General features: G+C 36.2%; 2 protein-coding genes across 5 annotated transcripts in view; both read right to left on the reverse strand.

The window, feature by feature from the left end:
* Positions 1 to 925: 925 nt before the first annotated feature.
* On the reverse strand, positions 926 to 16,018 carry LOC107591096 (gamma-secretase-activating protein-like). The gene is given in 28 exon segments (XM_016280121.1): positions 926 to 1,444; positions 1,546 to 1,642; positions 3,234 to 3,338; positions 4,042 to 4,103; positions 4,418 to 4,537; positions 5,290 to 5,384; positions 5,476 to 5,546; positions 6,327 to 6,422; positions 6,754 to 6,835; positions 7,054 to 7,112; positions 7,968 to 8,102; positions 8,940 to 9,020; positions 9,123 to 9,202; positions 9,284 to 9,353; positions 9,434 to 9,654; positions 10,300 to 10,392; positions 10,537 to 10,623; positions 10,705 to 10,782; positions 11,106 to 11,220; positions 11,445 to 11,549; positions 11,646 to 11,695; positions 11,832 to 11,901; positions 11,993 to 12,081; positions 13,121 to 13,168; positions 13,304 to 13,373; positions 14,143 to 14,199; positions 15,246 to 15,307; positions 15,527 to 16,018. Coding segments are annotated over 28 exon segments (2,481 nt in total). The 5' UTR covers positions 15,609 to 16,018; the 3' UTR covers positions 926 to 1,343.
* A 1,386-nt stretch (positions 16,019 to 17,404) lies between these two features.
* Positions 17,405 to 17,911, reverse strand: part of stk38l (serine/threonine kinase 38 like) — a 7,317-nt gene continuing 6,810 nt past the window's right edge. For all 4 annotated transcript variants that reach the window (XM_016279355.1, XM_016279348.1, XM_016279371.1 and 1 more), the window contains exon 14: positions 17,405 to 17,846. In XM_016279355.1, coding sequence (XP_016134841.1) covers positions 17,719 to 17,846 — 128 coding nt within the window. In that variant the 3' untranslated portion in view covers positions 17,405 to 17,718. The remainder of the gene's footprint in view (positions 17,847 to 17,911) is intronic.

Here is a 17,911-nt window from a genome sequence, read left to right on the forward strand (position 1 = left end):
GGTCCATCTCCTCAGAACTAGTGATGCTAACATAAGACTTGTTTATCATAAGGGTCTAATTTCAATGCTTAGCAGCCCAGTGAAGCTCCTTTTGGTGGCATGCTGGGAATTCAGAGAGATTCTTTAGAGATTTGCCAGAGCTGAGGGGTGGGAGAGGGGCTAGAGATTATGCTATGCCCTCTGGAGCCATGCAGGGAAATTATGTACAGAACCAAATGGGACATTTTATGGAATTGTTTTCTACTCTATCACAAAGATTATAAAAGATTAATGTGAAAAATCACATTCATTATTGTGCTTTCTACAGCATATACATACATTTGCTCAGGCCCCATTTGAAAATAAATGGGAATGTGGACTAGACACAATTTAAATTTAAAATAATCAAAATGAACAATCAAAAATTAAATAAAATTTTTTTAAATACTAATGCTCATGTCCTATATATTTTTTAAATGTGTAATATTTAGAATGTTAAAGAGAAACCATTTCAGCACTTTATAATTACATTTGCAAAAATATCTGGAGGCAAGTCAAATGATTTGCTTAATAATTGCATGGCTAATCTTTAGCCAAATCATTTGGATGGTTTTATACTTTGGCATATCACCAACCCCTCATCTTGGCACAGCTATAGCTTAATAATCCACTTCATTAATAGTGTGGTTTTCATACACGTAGTAGCTCAAAGTGCTTTACAGAAATGTAACCAATAACCATCTAAACACAGCTGCAAAGTGAATAGCATGCCTTACAGGCTAAACAGTATAATAGCAAACATACAAGGCAGCAATATAAAATAACCTTTCAGGAAATTGCTATCGACAAGAAGCATCTTATTTTGTAGAATATAAAAACTAAGCATGAAGAGTACAAAGAATATATGATTTTTTTTTATTTCTTGTTTCTGAAATAGTTACAAATGTACCCAATTTGACCCCAAATAACATCTGGGGGAAAAAATCCCTTTATGTGTCTTTTTTGTTGGTGCTCTTCCATCGCATCTGTGTGTATAGAAAAGTGCATAATATTCCCCATACGTATTGGCATCAGTAGAGTCAGTATGTGTTCTTCTGTGTACTAAAATGTGATATTTAAAGAGCAGACTGACAGTTGGCAAATAATCTTTGGTCAAGTATGATTTTGGGCTTCAGTTTTCAGATATCTAAGATATCACTAACATTTCTAACAGTTTTAACATTTTAAAAACTTCTGTACATTACTAGTCACCTAAATATATCAAGCTTTGTTCTTTGGCCAGGAGAACTTTTTCCCCCTATTTTCTCGGAATGTTTTCCATGTTTCCCTTTTTACCACTTTAACATTTGTACCAGGCTTTTTTTTTACTTGACTTCAAAGCCTAGCTTGATCTGTGTCTGCTTTAAGGCCATCTCCTCCACAAACCAGACATCCACATTCTCCTGCTCTTCAAAAGGGTTCTGAGCTGAAATACAACACCCACACAATTATTACCTTACAGTAAATTAAAATATTTACTATCCTACAACATATTTTATGAATGACTTCATCTCTGAAACCGTGTACCTTGTTCCTCCCTGTTTGAGAGAATCTTGGCGAGGTAGTTTAGGGGCAGGAAATCGGGATAGAAACATGACTTGCCATAGTCCAAGAGTGCAGAGTCCTAAAAAATATCACTTGTTTAGCTGGTAAACATGGGAGCATTTGTTCTGAACTAAGAGCCAAGACCATGATTCAGTTTCCTAAGGAACAAAACACTTGATTCTTTGTTCGATATAGAACTGTACATCAAAACAGCGGTTGTAATATTTCAATCAGCATCTAGTCTAACAAGCTTTTTCATCCAAGTATTAGTTGCAGTTGTTTGGCAGATATTCAAACCAGTTTCACGCCGCAGTGTTTTTCGCATTTGTTCTGAACTAAGAGCCAAGACCATGATTCAGTTTCCTAAGAAACAAAACACTTGATTCTTTGTTCGATATAGAACTGTACATCAAAACAGCGGTTGTAATATTTCAATCAGCATCTAGTCTAACAAGCTTTTTCATCCAAGTATTAGTTGCAGTTGTTTGGCAGATATTCAAACCAGTTTCACGCCGCAGTGTTTTTCGAAAAAAAAAAAAAAGAAAAGAAAAGAAAAAATATTTCAAATGAAAGCAAAAGCACCCTCAGTTGAATTGGTGAAACTGGCAAATGCTCCAATGTATTTGTGTTTATGTTCTGAAGAGCATCAAAGGTTTCTATTTACAATGTGTTTTGTAGTGTTGAACAAAGTAGCCAATCATAGGCAAATCAGTTGATTTCTTAAATGCAATGACTAATCAGAGGTGTTTAAGTTAGTCAGAATCCACTCTCTGCTCAAAACGTCAGGGATTTTGTTCAGTGCTGAGTTCTGCACTCTTGTGAATCATCTCCTGGTAAGCCTTCTAGTATGTAGGCGATATAATAAGCTATAATCCTTTCATAATTTAGTTCTGGAACCGGGTCTGCCCCCTGCCATACTCACAGTGTTTTCTAAGTTTTTTTCCAGCAGAGTCCTGACGTATTCTCTGGAGATGCATGCAGAAGTTATGGGGTGATCCCACTGCTGGCTAACTTTCTGCTCCATATGCTAATTACAAAAACTATCACTTGTTTAGCTGGTAAACATGGGAGCATTTGTTCTGAACTAAGAGCCAAGACCATGATTCAGTTTCCTAAGGAACAAAACACTTGATTCTTTGTTCGATATAGAACTGTACATCAAAACAGCGGTTGTAATATTTCAATCAGCATCTAGTCTAACAAGCTTTTTCATCCAAGTATTAGTTGCAGTTGTTTGGCAGATATTCAAACCAGTTTCACGCCGCAGTGTTTTTCGAAAAAAAAAAAAAGAAAAGAAAAGAAAAAATATTTCAAATGAAAGCAAAAGCACCCTCAGTTGAATTGGTGAAACTGGCAAATGCTCCAATGTATTTGTGTTTATGTTCTGAAGAGCATCAAAGGTTTCTATTTACAATGTGTTTTGTAGTGTTGAACAAAGTAGCCAATCATAGGCAAATCAGTTGATTTCTTAAATGCAATGACTAATCAGAGGTGTTTAAGTTAGTCAGAATCCACTCTCTGCTCAAAACGTCAGGGATTTTGTTCAGTACTGAGTTCTGCACTCTTGTGAATCATCTCCTGGTAAGCCTTCTAGTATGTAGGCGATATAATAAGCTATAATCCTTTCATAATTTGGTTCTGGAACCGGGTCTGCCCCCTGCCATACTCACAGTGTTTTCTAAGTTTTTTTCCAGCAGAGTCCTGATGTATTCTCTGGAGATGCATGCAGAAGTTATGGGGTGATCCCACTGCTGGCTAACTTTCTGCTCCATATGCTAATTACAAAAACATAATGTCAACATGAAATGGAATTCACAACCCGTAATGTGACATTTATCGGTTCGCAATGTGACATTTATGATTCAAATACAATATTCATTAAGCAAAAATGTTGGGTGGGACACAGGGAGTTGATTGGATTAATATTAATGTTATCCACCATTAAAATACTGTGTTAAATATTGTCAATTTTAGGAAAGCTGCATTACTATAACTACAACTATTTGGCTATTGGTTAATATTTTCTCATTCCAGAGAAAGAATACCATCTACTTTAATGATAGATTCTGAAGACAAGTTTAGATTTTTTGGAATAACTTGCACAGATTAATCATTTACAATAACACTAGGAACCAAAATGTTTCCAAAACAAGAGGAAGAGGTGGGAAATCAATAATGGATGAGTGCACTACCATGGAAAACAGCCAAACTAATCAGCAAGGGAGTAATTGGCTTGCACTTTTCTATTACACCTGCCGCACTTCCTCACTTGGCTGCCTTGAGACTAGAAAACAAAGACTGAAGCCCTAGCACAGGCCGTGACCCAACACGACCACAAACATGCTCACATTCCTTTTCTTTTACACAGGATTAATTCTGACATCTACGAAAGCAGCTCCAAGCTCAAGCAAGAAGTGGGGCAGGGGTCAGACCTCACAAGACACAGATTTCAAGAGAAGAGTTAAGTAGGAAACTTACCTCAGGAAGTCTTTTCAGAATACTGAACTTCAACTGCTCATTGGCATCACTGTTATCTAAATCTGTCATGAGATACATAGAAAGAGTGAGAGAACATAACATTGTTCTTAAAATAAAACACTAACTCCTAAATGGCTATGTTTCTTTAATAATGTGGTCTCATATTTATCCAAAGTCACTGTTTGATTCAAATCTAATTCATTTTATACAGGTCAGGGATACGTTTTTTGTCTATTGGAGACCTTAATGCAGTGACCAAGAATATGCTGTAGGACAGCACAGGAGTTCAAAGTTGACCGGTAAAGTCTAAGTACTTTATGTATGTAAATGGACAGTTTTCAGAACAGGGTGAATTAAAATGTGTTAAAATTAGTACCTGTCATAAGTCGTGAAACAAATGGTTCTGTGAGCTGAAGAAGGCCATGGTCCACATACTGGAGAAAAGTGTGCTGTGGGAGACATCGGGATCCAAGCACACTTAACAGTGTGGAATAACCTACAAGTGCACACATAATAAACCACTTAAGCGATTAAACCAGTTTTGTGATGGATAGAGTGGACAGAACTGAAGCATTGGGTCAATGACTCCACTACTAATCGTCTTCCAGGCAGGTCTGAGCCCAGGCCAAAGCATTTGTGTCAAAGAGTGGATCCACCCAGATAGATCTGGCACACTTCAGATTTCAGAAACCACTTTTTTTCCCTCACTGGGTCATAGAAAATCAGACACACCCAATCGCTAGACTACATGGGATTCATTTGGAGTTTGGAGAGATGCTCATTTGATTAATCTTTAGAGGATTCAAATGTATTTGGTCAGCCATGGGAGAACTAAATATTCAGTTTTTCCCTTTAGCAACATTAAACAAACTCTAAAAACATCTAATCATGGAAAGAAAATACAGCAGCTCCCTTTTTTCTTATTATATCAAGAACATTAACTCTGTAAGATCTAGTGAACTGCCTACTTAAATAGTAGAAATATGCTCCCAACAAGAACTGTTTTACTAAAGTATAGTAAGATGTTAACGTCCAACTCTATTGGAATCAATTGTGAATTGAGTCTTTTCATGTAAGGAGAAATATTTGTGCGAGTTGCTGCCCATGTGGAGCACTCCAAATAGTCACTTTTGAGGTTCAGTTAGGATTCTGTCTTAATAGGCATGTAGTAGACAAACAGGGAGCTCACTAGGATTTGGAACTGTTTTCTAAGTGTTCTCAGATTGTCTCAGTCAGGCGTCTTCTTACCTGGAGGGAGGGGGAGACAGAGTCCTTTAGTTGCTTCCAGAATGCGAAACATCACATGAAACATCGCCCACTCTTCTGAACTACCCTGCTGCTTACTAAAACAGAAAATTGAAGGCTTTAGATTCAAGAAATAAAGCACTCTCGTTCCCCCCAAAGAGGAAGTAAAATATGGCCAGGTGCACATACATGCAGAGCACCCAGGGGCCCAACTTCAGCTTCTGCCACATCAATTCCAACACGTGCCACACCAGTTCCAGCTGAACACAACACAGTTATATGTTACAAAAATACATATAGCAGATTCAAGACAACACCCATCCCTCTATGAAACTACTATGAATCTGTCAAGATGTTCAGTGGAAATAAACTCTCACTGTCCTCAAGTGACAACTGTCAGAGAGTGTACTGGGCAGTCTGACTCACTCTCCGTTCCTGTTTTCAATGAGTGCACAAATACACGAGCACCACCCCTGCTCACTTTAGTTTCACTTGAGCAAGCTCATTAACTCCAACACTCGCTTACGCTTGGCAGATAATGAATGTGTTCTCACATCCTCATGCTCATCCTGGTCTGAAAACAGGAAGAACCAGTAAAAGTCTGCTTCCCCTTTGGTCTCGATCCAGTGACAATTTGGTGGAAACAGATATTTAGTGCATATCTTGAACTTTTTTCCTTTACGCAATAGGAGAGTAGAACATTATGAGGTTTGTTCCAATCTTCCAAGCAGGAGGGAGATAACTGTGTTTTGGCATAAGGACAAGAGTTTATCACTCAGGGGCCAAGCGCACACTATAAGATAGAACGTCGTCGCCCTGTGCATATTTAAAGACTCATTTTGGTCCACAATTTATAACCCAATCACTAAATAGTTTTATCAGTTTTATCTAGTGGCAGACTTAAAATAATCAGAAAAGGGTGCTTTGCTTAAGGTGCAGCTTTGTTTTGTGTCGACAGAGGAGATTTGTCCCACAGCTGCCAATTGCAAACACGTGCGCTGCAAGAGATTTCATAATGATGCAAAAGCACAAACACATACCAGCTTCGCAGCATAATTCACCACCAGCAAATCGATCTTTTTCTTCCCAAGTCGTGATAAATGTCTGTTTAAGTGCTCTCTGAGTTTGTCTACCATCTGAAAAAAACAGAGATATATATGCACTTCACACATAAGGATGCTTTTAAAAAGGTAATGTACAGTCTGCGGGTCATTTAAAAAAAAAATTTGGTTGACTGTACACTGTACTGTGTTAATTCTATATGTAAATAATACTATACCAAAATATAATATGTATATATATATATACATATATATATATATATATATATATTAACCTCACATAAACCTAGAGACTGATTACATTCAAACCAGAGAATGTGACCCTGAAACTGAAACTCCAGTCACAGGGACTTTCCATGAAAGTTTGAAATATTTCCAGGATTTGATCAGGGATAAATAATCTCACAAGTGTCCTTTCGTTGACACGACTGGCCATTTAAACTTAGTTTCTCTTACCCAAACGCCAAGTGTCCACCATGGACAGAACTCTGCATTTAAGAAAAACAGGAAAAGAGACATTTGAATTACATCAAGCTGCATTTCACCAACACCAAAACAGCAAAAGTAAATATTGTCTTGTTTTAAAGAGGTTCAACTTATTCATATAAGAGTACTCTTGTTTTGTTTTGTAACACACTTTCTTGCACACTCAGTCTCCAAGCACACTCACGCACATAATATTTGGCACATGCCAAACTCCACCCACTTTTTTGTGTTCTCCTCAATTTGGCTTTGATAGCGGGGAGATTTCTTCTTCTCGGAGTTCTGCAGCAATAACAGCAAAAATTGATATTTTTAAACAGATAGTTGTAGCATAGTCCTACTGTAGGTGCTCACCAGTCAATATATTGTGCCTTTCATATTTTAATACTCAACCAATCAGATTTGAGAACCAGAACGAACTGTTGTATAAAAATATATAACATATACTGCATATAGTATTATACATTTATAAAATGTATAAATATATATGTATAGCCCTTATAACTAGGGCTGTCAATAAAATAAAATATAATTTTTTATTATAAAATAAATCACTTTTTTGTTGTTGTTACATGTGTATCCAGTTCCTTTTTAAGGGAAAAAAAGTCAAACTAATGTGTAATTATTGAGTTCTGCAATATGTTTGAATGTTATATTTCTCAAACTTCTATATTTCTCAAAAAATCATACAAATGTGCTGTGATTCAATAATAAAACATTAATAATAAAACACTTTCCCAATATGGCCATAAAGATGTTTTTGCCGCAAGCCTGCAGTCTTCAGCTGGTGTTCACATTTTCTATGAATGACAGTGTTTCAACTGTAGGTAATATTTCAATTTTTGAGCTTCACTGAGGATTTAATTTCACAATAAAAAAGAATGCAAATAACTTTTGTTAAACATCTCATCTGGGTTTGATTAAGAAATAAATTATCCATAAAGAATGTCTTTACTGAGAAATGTGTGCTCCTCTAGGGACTTTTGTGAATGTGTGTGTGAAATTAACACTTATGCTTGTCTACAAATCCCACAACTTTTTGACCAAAATTAAACATTTTAACAAATTTGATTAACTTTTAATATAGATTCTGGGTCACTTCAGTCCTGATGCGTAATGTGTGGTCCTAGCGCTCACCATAGCAGCCTGAAATCTGTCCCAGTCCTCTTTAATCAGACTGGACCTGAAGCGTGGGCTCGGTACTACCTCAAAGTACCTCATCCTGTCCAAGACATGTTGGAGCTCCTCCCAATAACCCTGCAGGCTTTTAGGCTTTAACCCACAAGAAGCAAAATTATTCCCACAATGATAAAATACAAATTACAACATTATTGCAAAAGAAGATTTGCAAAACAGACGTTTCATAAAAGCACGGATTATCTCGGCAAAGGAGAAGTGCTCACTAACACAGATTTAGACAGATTTGTGAACAATATTTGAGAGAAATAGGCCTTTTGTGTACATAGAAAAAGTCTTAGATCTTTGAGTTCAGCTCATGAAAAATGGGGGCAAAAACAAAAGTGTTGCGTTTATAATTTTGTTCAGTGTAAGTCACTGTACACTTTCGACAAACGAAAGTGCGTCTTAGTGATGGAGGGGTTTCACAATTTCATTCTGATCTATCAATTTTTTGGTTTCAGTTGACAGTTGAAATCTATTTCATAACTCAAACATTTCCTGTTGATATGTTTCCTGCTGACACCTCTACCAAGCAGATTTAATGAAGTCGAGATGGATTGGCTTTTGCCTGCTTCAGTCTATGCACTCTTACTGATCTGCCACTGTTTCTTCTGCCACCTAGTGTTTAGAAAGTGCACTGCTTTTTGCTAATTTGTCATCCCATTTAATGTCTGTAATGTGGTATACAGAACATGAATTGTGTACAATATGCTCATTAACATGCATTAAGAAAGTAAATCGGATCAATTTTTATTTCAAAGTTGGCTTTAAATAGTGATCATAATCTTAACAGCTTAATTAAATTAAATGCATAAACAGCCACATCTGTTTGAAATACTCTCAAACTCTCAAAAAAATGTCCTGCTGTTTATCATGGAAAGAATATTTCATATAATACAATAATGCATGTAGAATTTGGATCTCTCTTACCTTCCCTTTAATTATTGGCTGACAGAGCAGTTCAGGAGTGCATTTCACCCCAGGGATTGCTGTCAGAGCCACAGGAAGCTCCTGGGGAAAAAAAAGACATAGGACTTTCATTCAAGCTCATATAAAACAGAAAAATAAGTGATGTAGAGTCTTTTTTATCAGGGGAAAAAGTACTCAGTGCACCTTTTTCTCGAAAACACAGGAGTACGGCAACAACTTATCTAGGCTCACACACTGCTGGTAGTTTATTCTGTACAGGGTCGCTGAAATGAGAGTTGTACACTTTTTTTAATACTCATTTTGCATGCAAAACTGACATAGGTCGCATGAATAGAAGCACGCACCTAGAATAAATTCCTGAATCTGATCAAAAGCATCAAAGCTCATGACATTCTCACTGATCCAGTTTATAATCTGGAACCAGAGAGAAATGAGAATCACACATTAGAGTGAATTTTCAGCACACAAAACTAATCTCTCTCTCTCTTGCTCACCTTGAGCTCTATCACAGGATTTGGCTGAAGGTAGACCAGCATGCAGTGCAGAGCAGCAAGCCGCTGGGCCTCTGGCCTGTCTGAACTGAGAAGCTCAAGCAGGAAGTCCGGATTGAGCTCCATGGTGTACATCCTGCCGGCACGGACATCAAGCAGCCTGCTGCCAGACACACTCACAACTTCTCTGCCTGAACCCAGGGCTTCAATGTGACCATCTGCCCCTGGGAGAAGGCACAGAGTAAGGTAATACACACAGAAAACACAGAAATACACAAACGATCAGCACTGCAGAATTCGTTTAAGTGGTTGTTTAAAGAACATTTCAAATTACAGTTAAAATCATCCTAAATATATGTTAAAATTAGTGCTGTCAAATGATTAATTGTGATTAATCGCATCCAAAATAAAAGTTTTTGTTCACATAACGTGTGTGTACGGTGTATATTTATTATGTCTATATAAATACACACACATACATGTATATATTTAAGAAACATATGTTATGTTTATATATTAATTATCTGTAATATAAATATAAATATACATGTAAATATTTTCCAAATATATACTGTACGTGTGTGTATTTATATATACATAATAAATATACACAGTACACACACATATATTTTGTAAACAAAAACTTTTATTTTGGATGCGATTAATCGCGATTAATCATTTGACAGCACTAGTTAAAATATATGCAAAGTCTAACATTCATAACACAAAATAATAAAAATATCAGACAATAATAAATATCAAATATATTGCAGTAGTTCAAATGAAATGAAACAAAAAACCCAGGAAAAACTCACCCAAACTTCTGAAGATAAAGACAAAAAAAAAAATATATATATATTAGGCTGTACCTGACAGGAAAAGACTGTAGCAGAGCAGGTCTTGTTGTCTGCAGTTGATGAGGTGAAGGAAATTATCAGCCAGGTACACCACAATATAATAATCTGAAATGAATAAAACATCAACTGAGAAGATAACCTATGACACTATTTCAGATGAATGACTTTCCATGTACTGTATGAGAGAGAATTAAAGACAGGGTTGGATGGATTTCTGTGGGCTGAGTGAGAGATGTTGGCTGTCCTAACCCAGATGAATGAAGATAGGATGGACGGTTGGCAAATTAGCAGGTGCAGAGCCTTTCTCTAGAGACACAGTGAACGTCTTACTGCAACCTATCAGAGAGAGTCGATTTAATCCTCTATATAATGATCTTTGTGAAAATGTTTATATCACTGCTGCATGATGTTTTGTACCTCTGTGCACAAATGCAATAGTGTAGGTGGCGTCCTTATGCCAGTGAACTGGATGGCTGTAGCACACACACATGGTTCCTGTTCATGACATCCAGAGATTCAGAACAGCAACTTACATCAGTTCAAATCAAATTAATTACATACAAACACAAAATCAAAGCCAAAATAGCTGAAATGCAGATCAGCAGAAATCATGTAGGCGATTTACAGCATACATTCGGCAATAGATGATTTCAGGAACTGCTTTTGCGATTATAAGCCAGCTTTTAAACTATCAACATGTGAAGCATGTTGATTGTGATTAAGTCAAAACATGCGAAAAAGTGGAGAAAATACAAACATTGGACATCTCCAGTGGAAGCTCAAACTGTTGCACATAAAAGCATTTGTTTTGAATTAATCAGTTCCTCTAAATATTATTAAAATAAGGCAGTTTAGATGTGACACAAAGATGTTTACCACAGTCTCAAAGTTGTGATCGGGGTAAAACTGCACACACTTCAGTGTGTGTTTCTCCTATAAGATGGAAAAAAAGAACCATACTGGAAATATGTACATCTTCAAAACTCAGAGAAGAAAAAAAATAAGGTCAAACAACAGTGAAAGTCAATCAAAAAATGGCACTCTTGTGAGTTAAAAAGCCTTTATTATCAAATGGCTACATCCAAGAAATCTAAAAGATTTTAGATTTCTTGGATGTAGAAAGTCAACAGTGAAAGTCAATTGAAAGAGATTCTGACCCGTGCAGAGAGGTAGAAGATTCTTTGAGTATCCGAGTCCCATTGGACCCAACTGAAGTCCTCTGCAACTCTCTCTCTGCTCGGACGCTCAGGATTCTGCATCACCTGTTTGAACAAGCACATGTGTTTTACCATTCGTATGAGCATCATTAGATTGATATAAATCCTTATATCATAAAAAATATCAAGAGCAGCCCTTACCACTCTGTAGCCCTCCTGCCTCATCAGAGTAATGTGGTACTGATCAACATCTGTTAGAAACAATATAACCATTCATGATAAATTACAATAAATATGTTCAAAATAGTAGTAGCTTGAACAAAATATGGTATAGTGCAATGCAAAAAAGCATATTGATGGCTTCTGAAACATTTCCACAAAACATACAGCCATCCTCTGCCGCCAACAGCAAATGACTCTCCAGTACGGTGGTCCGACATGTCTTAGGATGAAGAAACTAGAAAGGGGGTCATGGGAAATAAAAGAAAATTTCGAAGTGATTTCAATGTGTTTTTCATCCCCAGCTTCACATAACTGCCGATTACTACCTGCACTTTGACTTTGCAGTCCACTGCCTTCAGGACCTTTGTGTTGTTGATTGGGTGTATCTCAATGAGAAGAGTTAAACATTTTGACACTAAAGCAGAAAGAAAACAGAATTATGTCAAGGGGTTAAAGAATAACCTGGACAGCGTGACTGCAAACCTCTGCTAAGCTCATTTATATACATTTAGATTCTCTGTTTTGTGAATGCACTTTTATTTCCAATTGTATTATGATGTGAGCAAAATAGTATAAATTGTATGCCTCTTGTCAAACTTGTCTAAATCAAACAATCGTTAGGCCTACAGTTAAACTTTTTGTACATGTATTTGGTGAAAGAATTAGGGGTTTCTTTAAGACACAAAATTGTTATTTTATTATTTATTTCACCCCATAAGAGAAGTGAAAGCATATTGGTATAAAACTGCAAAAAAGCTTCTTCCTCCTCAAATGGTCTAACCATAAAAATATTTCAGAAACAGGAACTTGTGACAATCATGCCATAAAGGTGAATAAAACTATGTTAAACTGTAACTTAAAACTGAAAATTACAACAATTGATATAGTGGAGTTCAGTCAAATGTATTCAATTGTCCATTTGAATCAATACAGTAACATTTCTCAGTGTCTCACAAAACTGATTATTATTATTATTATTATTATTATTAAATGAATAAAAGGCCCAAAAGAGGGCTTGAATTTAAATTTAGGAGTGCATTAAAAAAAACTTAAGTGGTACAATTAAAATTCATCAAATAATGTGTTTTTCTCAATAAAGGGATACAATGAAGCATTTATAAGCAAAATGAATTTATTACAATGCAAAAAGTAATCTAGGCTTATAATTATTTCTGCTTAAACTATTTAATAGTAATGTAATTATTCATAGGCCTACTTTAAACTATGTAAACTGTGTGTGTGTATACAGTATATATAACCTTGTTTACAGTTACAGTTAGCTGCACTATACATACTAATTTAATATAATCATAGCCTTTTGAAGTTTAATAATCACTGGTTGTATCATGATTCCTGTTTTCCATCCCAAAATGTAATACTTATTAAAATAATAAGATTTTTATATATCATTTAATATATTTAAGACTTTTTATCATCTTAAATATGTCCTGTACCTGGTTTAAAGCGGCCTCCTCCCTGTGTGGACTGAGACAGACTGACCGCTAGCACAGAAAAAGCTCACATTAGTAATCACCTTCTCAAACCCAAAAGGTGATCATAATGAACTGAATTAAACACTAGCAATACAATAATGCCTTCATGCTAAAAAAAAAAACTATATTGGCCTGCAGTCTCACCTAGGAGTGTTTCTTCTTTATTTAAAGAGCAGCTGCTGACACACACTTGCTTGTCAAAAGTGAAGAGGAGCTGTGAACACAAGAGGCATGTGACTTAAAGGGATAGTTCACCCAAAAATGAAAATTTGATGTTTATCTGCTTACCCCCAGGGCATCCAAGATGTAGGTGACTTTGTTTCTTCAGTAGAACACAAACGGAGATTTTTAACTCCAGCCGTTGGAGTCCAACAGTCGTATAATGCATGGCAATGTGCTCTTCGGCTGGATATCAACACACCCATTAACGTAAACTACACCAGAGCGCGTACACACCTCACTCACCGGATGCCGTGCGCGCGCTCAAAGCAGTTGGACACAGTGGTGTATTAGAGGTAAAATAATATAAATACTGTTCGGTTTCTCGCACAAACCGATCGTTTCGTGTGTTGGGACATCAATTTGTTGTCACGAGCCGCAGGGTTTAATTTGGATTTGTCTGTGCATGTTTTTTTTACTCTCATAGATTTTGTTACCATTGCCATGCATTATACGACTGATAGACTGCAATGGCTGGAGTTAAAAATCTCCGTTTGTGTTCTACTGAAGAAACAAAGTCACCTGCATCTTGGATGCCCTGGGGGTAAGCAGAGAAACATCAAATTTTCATTTTTGGGTGAACTATCCCTTTAACTTCCATTAAGACTGGAAGTGATGCATAATTCTCACTTATTTTAATACACCGATCCAAGTTGTCATTTTTTACTGTAAATTTATATTCAGTTTATAATAATGCGTATATGACTGGAATTACATATCCACAGGCCCAATGTTCATCTCCAACATGGTTACCCATTCTGTACCTTATTCTCTGTACTGTGAGGATCGTACTTCCCAATTCTTGTAGTTCCTGTTGCTCCCTAAACATTTATAAGGATTGGGAAATCAGTAAGTAAAAAAAATAAATAATAATAACATAAAGAGCAAAAAGGAGAACAGGAAGTGAACATAGTGACATCCATTCAGTTTGCATGTAAACCATTTACTAGTGTCTATTGTATGCAGTGTTGGGGGTAACGCATTACAAGTAACGCGAGTTACATAATCGGATTACTTTTTTAACTAAGTAACTAGTAAAGTAACGCATTACTTTTTCATTTACAAGAGAATATCTGAGTTACCTTTTCAAATAATAATTTTTTTCCAATTTATTGATTGACAGCTATCCTGTCCCCATGTTGAGAGAAATCAGAAGATGTCACTGTAGTTCCAAAATAAATATGAATATGCATTAATTAATCTCACTCACAAAAAAAACCCCACAGATTCAGTATTCCTCAAAATGAATAAAAATAATGCAACTCAGAATATGACACAAACCTGCAATAATTAAATGTTAAACAACACAAATATCCTTTATGTATTTAATCCCATTCTATTAACCAATGTCTTTGCTTCTGACCTTCGATGATCCAATTCAACCATACTAATAAGCACAAATTACTCTAGACAAACATTTGTGTGTCTTTTTTTATTGCTGAAGTGTGTTGAAATTTCTTCTTCTGCATTCTACTGTACGGACGTACATTTACTTTCCCTTCAGCCTGAGGCTTATTCATTTCACTTTTGGTGTGAAAAGGCTTTTACATTTGCCAAAAATATAACTTTTTTATTTTAAAAACAAACAAGCAAGCCCTGTCCAAATTTAAAAAGTAACGCAAAAGTAACGCAACCCATTACTTTTCATAAAAAGTAACTAAGTACCGTAATTAGTTACTTTTTTATGGAGTAACGCAATATTGTAATGCATTACTTTTAAAAGTAACTTTCCCCAACACTGATTGTATGCATGGCACGTAGTGCTCGTTTGCTATAGACTGGCGACAGATTTGCTCTGCTATGAATGGAGCGTCGCGCGCATGAGAGGTCAAATTAAAGTGACACATGAAACTAAAGCCAAACGTACTCTCCATGAGTACACGACCCCTCCATCGCTCTCCACGCTCAGAATGCGAGGCTCAAGAACACCTGCACACATTTTAAACAAGTACATTAACTTGTGTGAATGTGTATACATTTATATAAACAATAAATGCAAAACAATAAAAGCCCTGAGCGACGTATTAACACCACCACCAATAATAATAATAATAGTAGTAGTGATGTTTACTATTAAAACTACTTCTACTACTACTACTGTAATTATAATAAATATATATATATAGCAAGTGCATTAAGTCCGCTTACCTATATTCGCTCTTTCCTCCTTTGCCAAAATGCTTGATACAACATCTTTTTGAGTATCAAAAATGGGGTTTAATCTCAACATGTGTGTTAATTGTCCTGCACAGATTTAGCAGAAAACAAGTCCACTAGACCTGAGATTGAGGAAATGACCTGATTTCACGCCTCAGCAGAGTCATTTAATGGCCTAAACTTTCTAGCTTAACACACTAGATTTGGAGATATTGCATATTAAATCTTACGAGTCGCTCCAGTTTATCGACGTGCTGAACATAGTACGCTAAGCACCATTAGAAACCCAACGTTACTACTAGAACGAATCGTTCGTTTGAACCGGTTCTTTAAAACGAATCGGTCGATCTGCATCGAACATCGGGAGTCGGAAATGATCTAACGTTAGTGACTGACCCCGTGACCTAAAAAAAACATTCGACTCGAAATGAAACGAAAGTCCGTCAATCGGCCGATCCCGACATCACTTGCGGTGTTTACAAAAGATCTGCCATATGAGCACGAAGGCGGAGCCAAAACACAGCTGAGCCAATCAGAACCACACTCTTTTGGTCTACAGAATGAAGTGTAAATGTATGAGGAATTGTTTATATCATTTTTAAATTGCATTTAATATATATTATAATTGAAATTGTATAGTCATCATTTAGAAAAATATCGATCGATATTAAATCTAACATATATTAAGATTAATCACTTGGTTAAATTTCAAAGAGCCTGACGTTTTTGTTTTAAAAGTGGCATTGAGTAAATTAGTGAGAAAGTCCGTTTTCTCAAACTCCTAAATTGAATGTGCTGATCAGTACTTTATTGTTAAATTGTAGTTATAGAAACCACCACTAGAGAGGGTGCTTGACTTCAAATTGATTTGTATAAATTGGGTCCATACTCAAGCCAATTGCAGCTGTGAAAACGGTCCATATGTTTAACATTTATTTCTTGCTTTTACATTTTTACACCAAGTAAACATTTAACAAAGCAACAAAAGTGAATATATTAAGTAAAACCCCCCAGCACCAATCTTTTACACATTAGCTACAGCATTTACTCTTTTCAGTGTTTCTATCTGGCCAGAACTTGTAGTCATGCACAACAACAGCAGGTGTCCATTCACTAAATATCCTCAACAACCAAGACAGCTTGTAAGAAATAATTAACGTTACTGGCTGTGATGTCTCTCATACTCCATATACAATAACGCCAAAACTTTTAACAGCCATACACAAAGTTCACTTACCAACTTGTGTTCTCCATTATGTAGTTATTTGGTTAAAGCTTTGATCATCTTAAGTTAATTTTGCTGATAGTATGCTAAAATGTTCTTGCGATTCACCTGATTATTTTCATCATTTTAAACCCTGTATATTTCTAAAACTCGATTACATAAAGGAGGGCAAGTTTTTAGAATTATTTAGCTTCCCTTTAAAACCACTGACTGAAGCTACATCTTGCATGTGTTACACCAACTATAAAAATGGTTGCATAGGTCAACAACGCTCACAATCAAACAAAAATGAATCAACTACATCACTGTATGGATGAAATGCAGAGGGACGGGTAGAGGAGGGCTGGCTGCTCACTAGCTCTGACAAACAAAAAAAACAAAACTGCTCCTCTTCAAGTTATTTCTAGGTAGGTTGCAATCATACATTAAAACAACTGCACAAAAACACAAAATACACTTGTGGGAAATATTCAGCATCAGATAGTTAACTATATCATAGAGTGTGTCTAACATTGTACAGGTTTCATTTGGGTTAATACAGATTCTCAACTTCCTGGGGAAAGAAGCTTAAAAATGACAGAGAGATTAACTTTATTGCAGTGTAGTCACCTAAGAGGTTCGAGGTTAAAACATCCTCTGTTTTCTGAACGTAAGGCTTCAGTGATGTATCTGCTTCCTTTTTTTTTTTTAAATCTGTGACCCTGTTTGATCCAGTGTTGAAGAGCATTTGGACAACATTTGTGTCTCCTTTTAGCTAAGCAGCAGGACAAGAGAGTCTTTCCATATGTTTGGCCATATAATTATGCTTTTTTTCCATTTTCCTTTTTTATCGTCACCAGGGACTCCTCTGAGAACAGGTCTACTGTGTAGCTCAAAGCGGCAGTGCATAAGCTTTTCATCTGCATTTGAATTGTCATTTACATTCTAATCCTTCTCTTCCAGACCATCAGTGCCAGTTTCACGCCTTGCCCGCCTTCATGTAAGTGGGGATGGTGCCACGCTGTGTCAATCCCTCAAAGCGTTTGTAGGTGTAGTTAAGGAAAACCCAGTCCTTGGACTTGAAGTCTGGTTCTGTTACATTTGTCACTGAAATGAGAGGTGAGGAGGAGAGTCAGAACAACAGTGACATGAAATATATATATATATATATA

Source organism: Sinocyclocheilus grahami, unplaced genomic scaffold (genome assembly GCF_001515645.1).
Source record: "Sinocyclocheilus grahami isolate Dianchi unplaced genomic scaffold, SAMN03320097.WGS_v1.1 scaffold8.1, whole genome shotgun sequence".
Taxonomy (NCBI): Eukaryota; Metazoa; Chordata; class Actinopteri; order Cypriniformes; family Cyprinidae; genus Sinocyclocheilus; species Sinocyclocheilus grahami.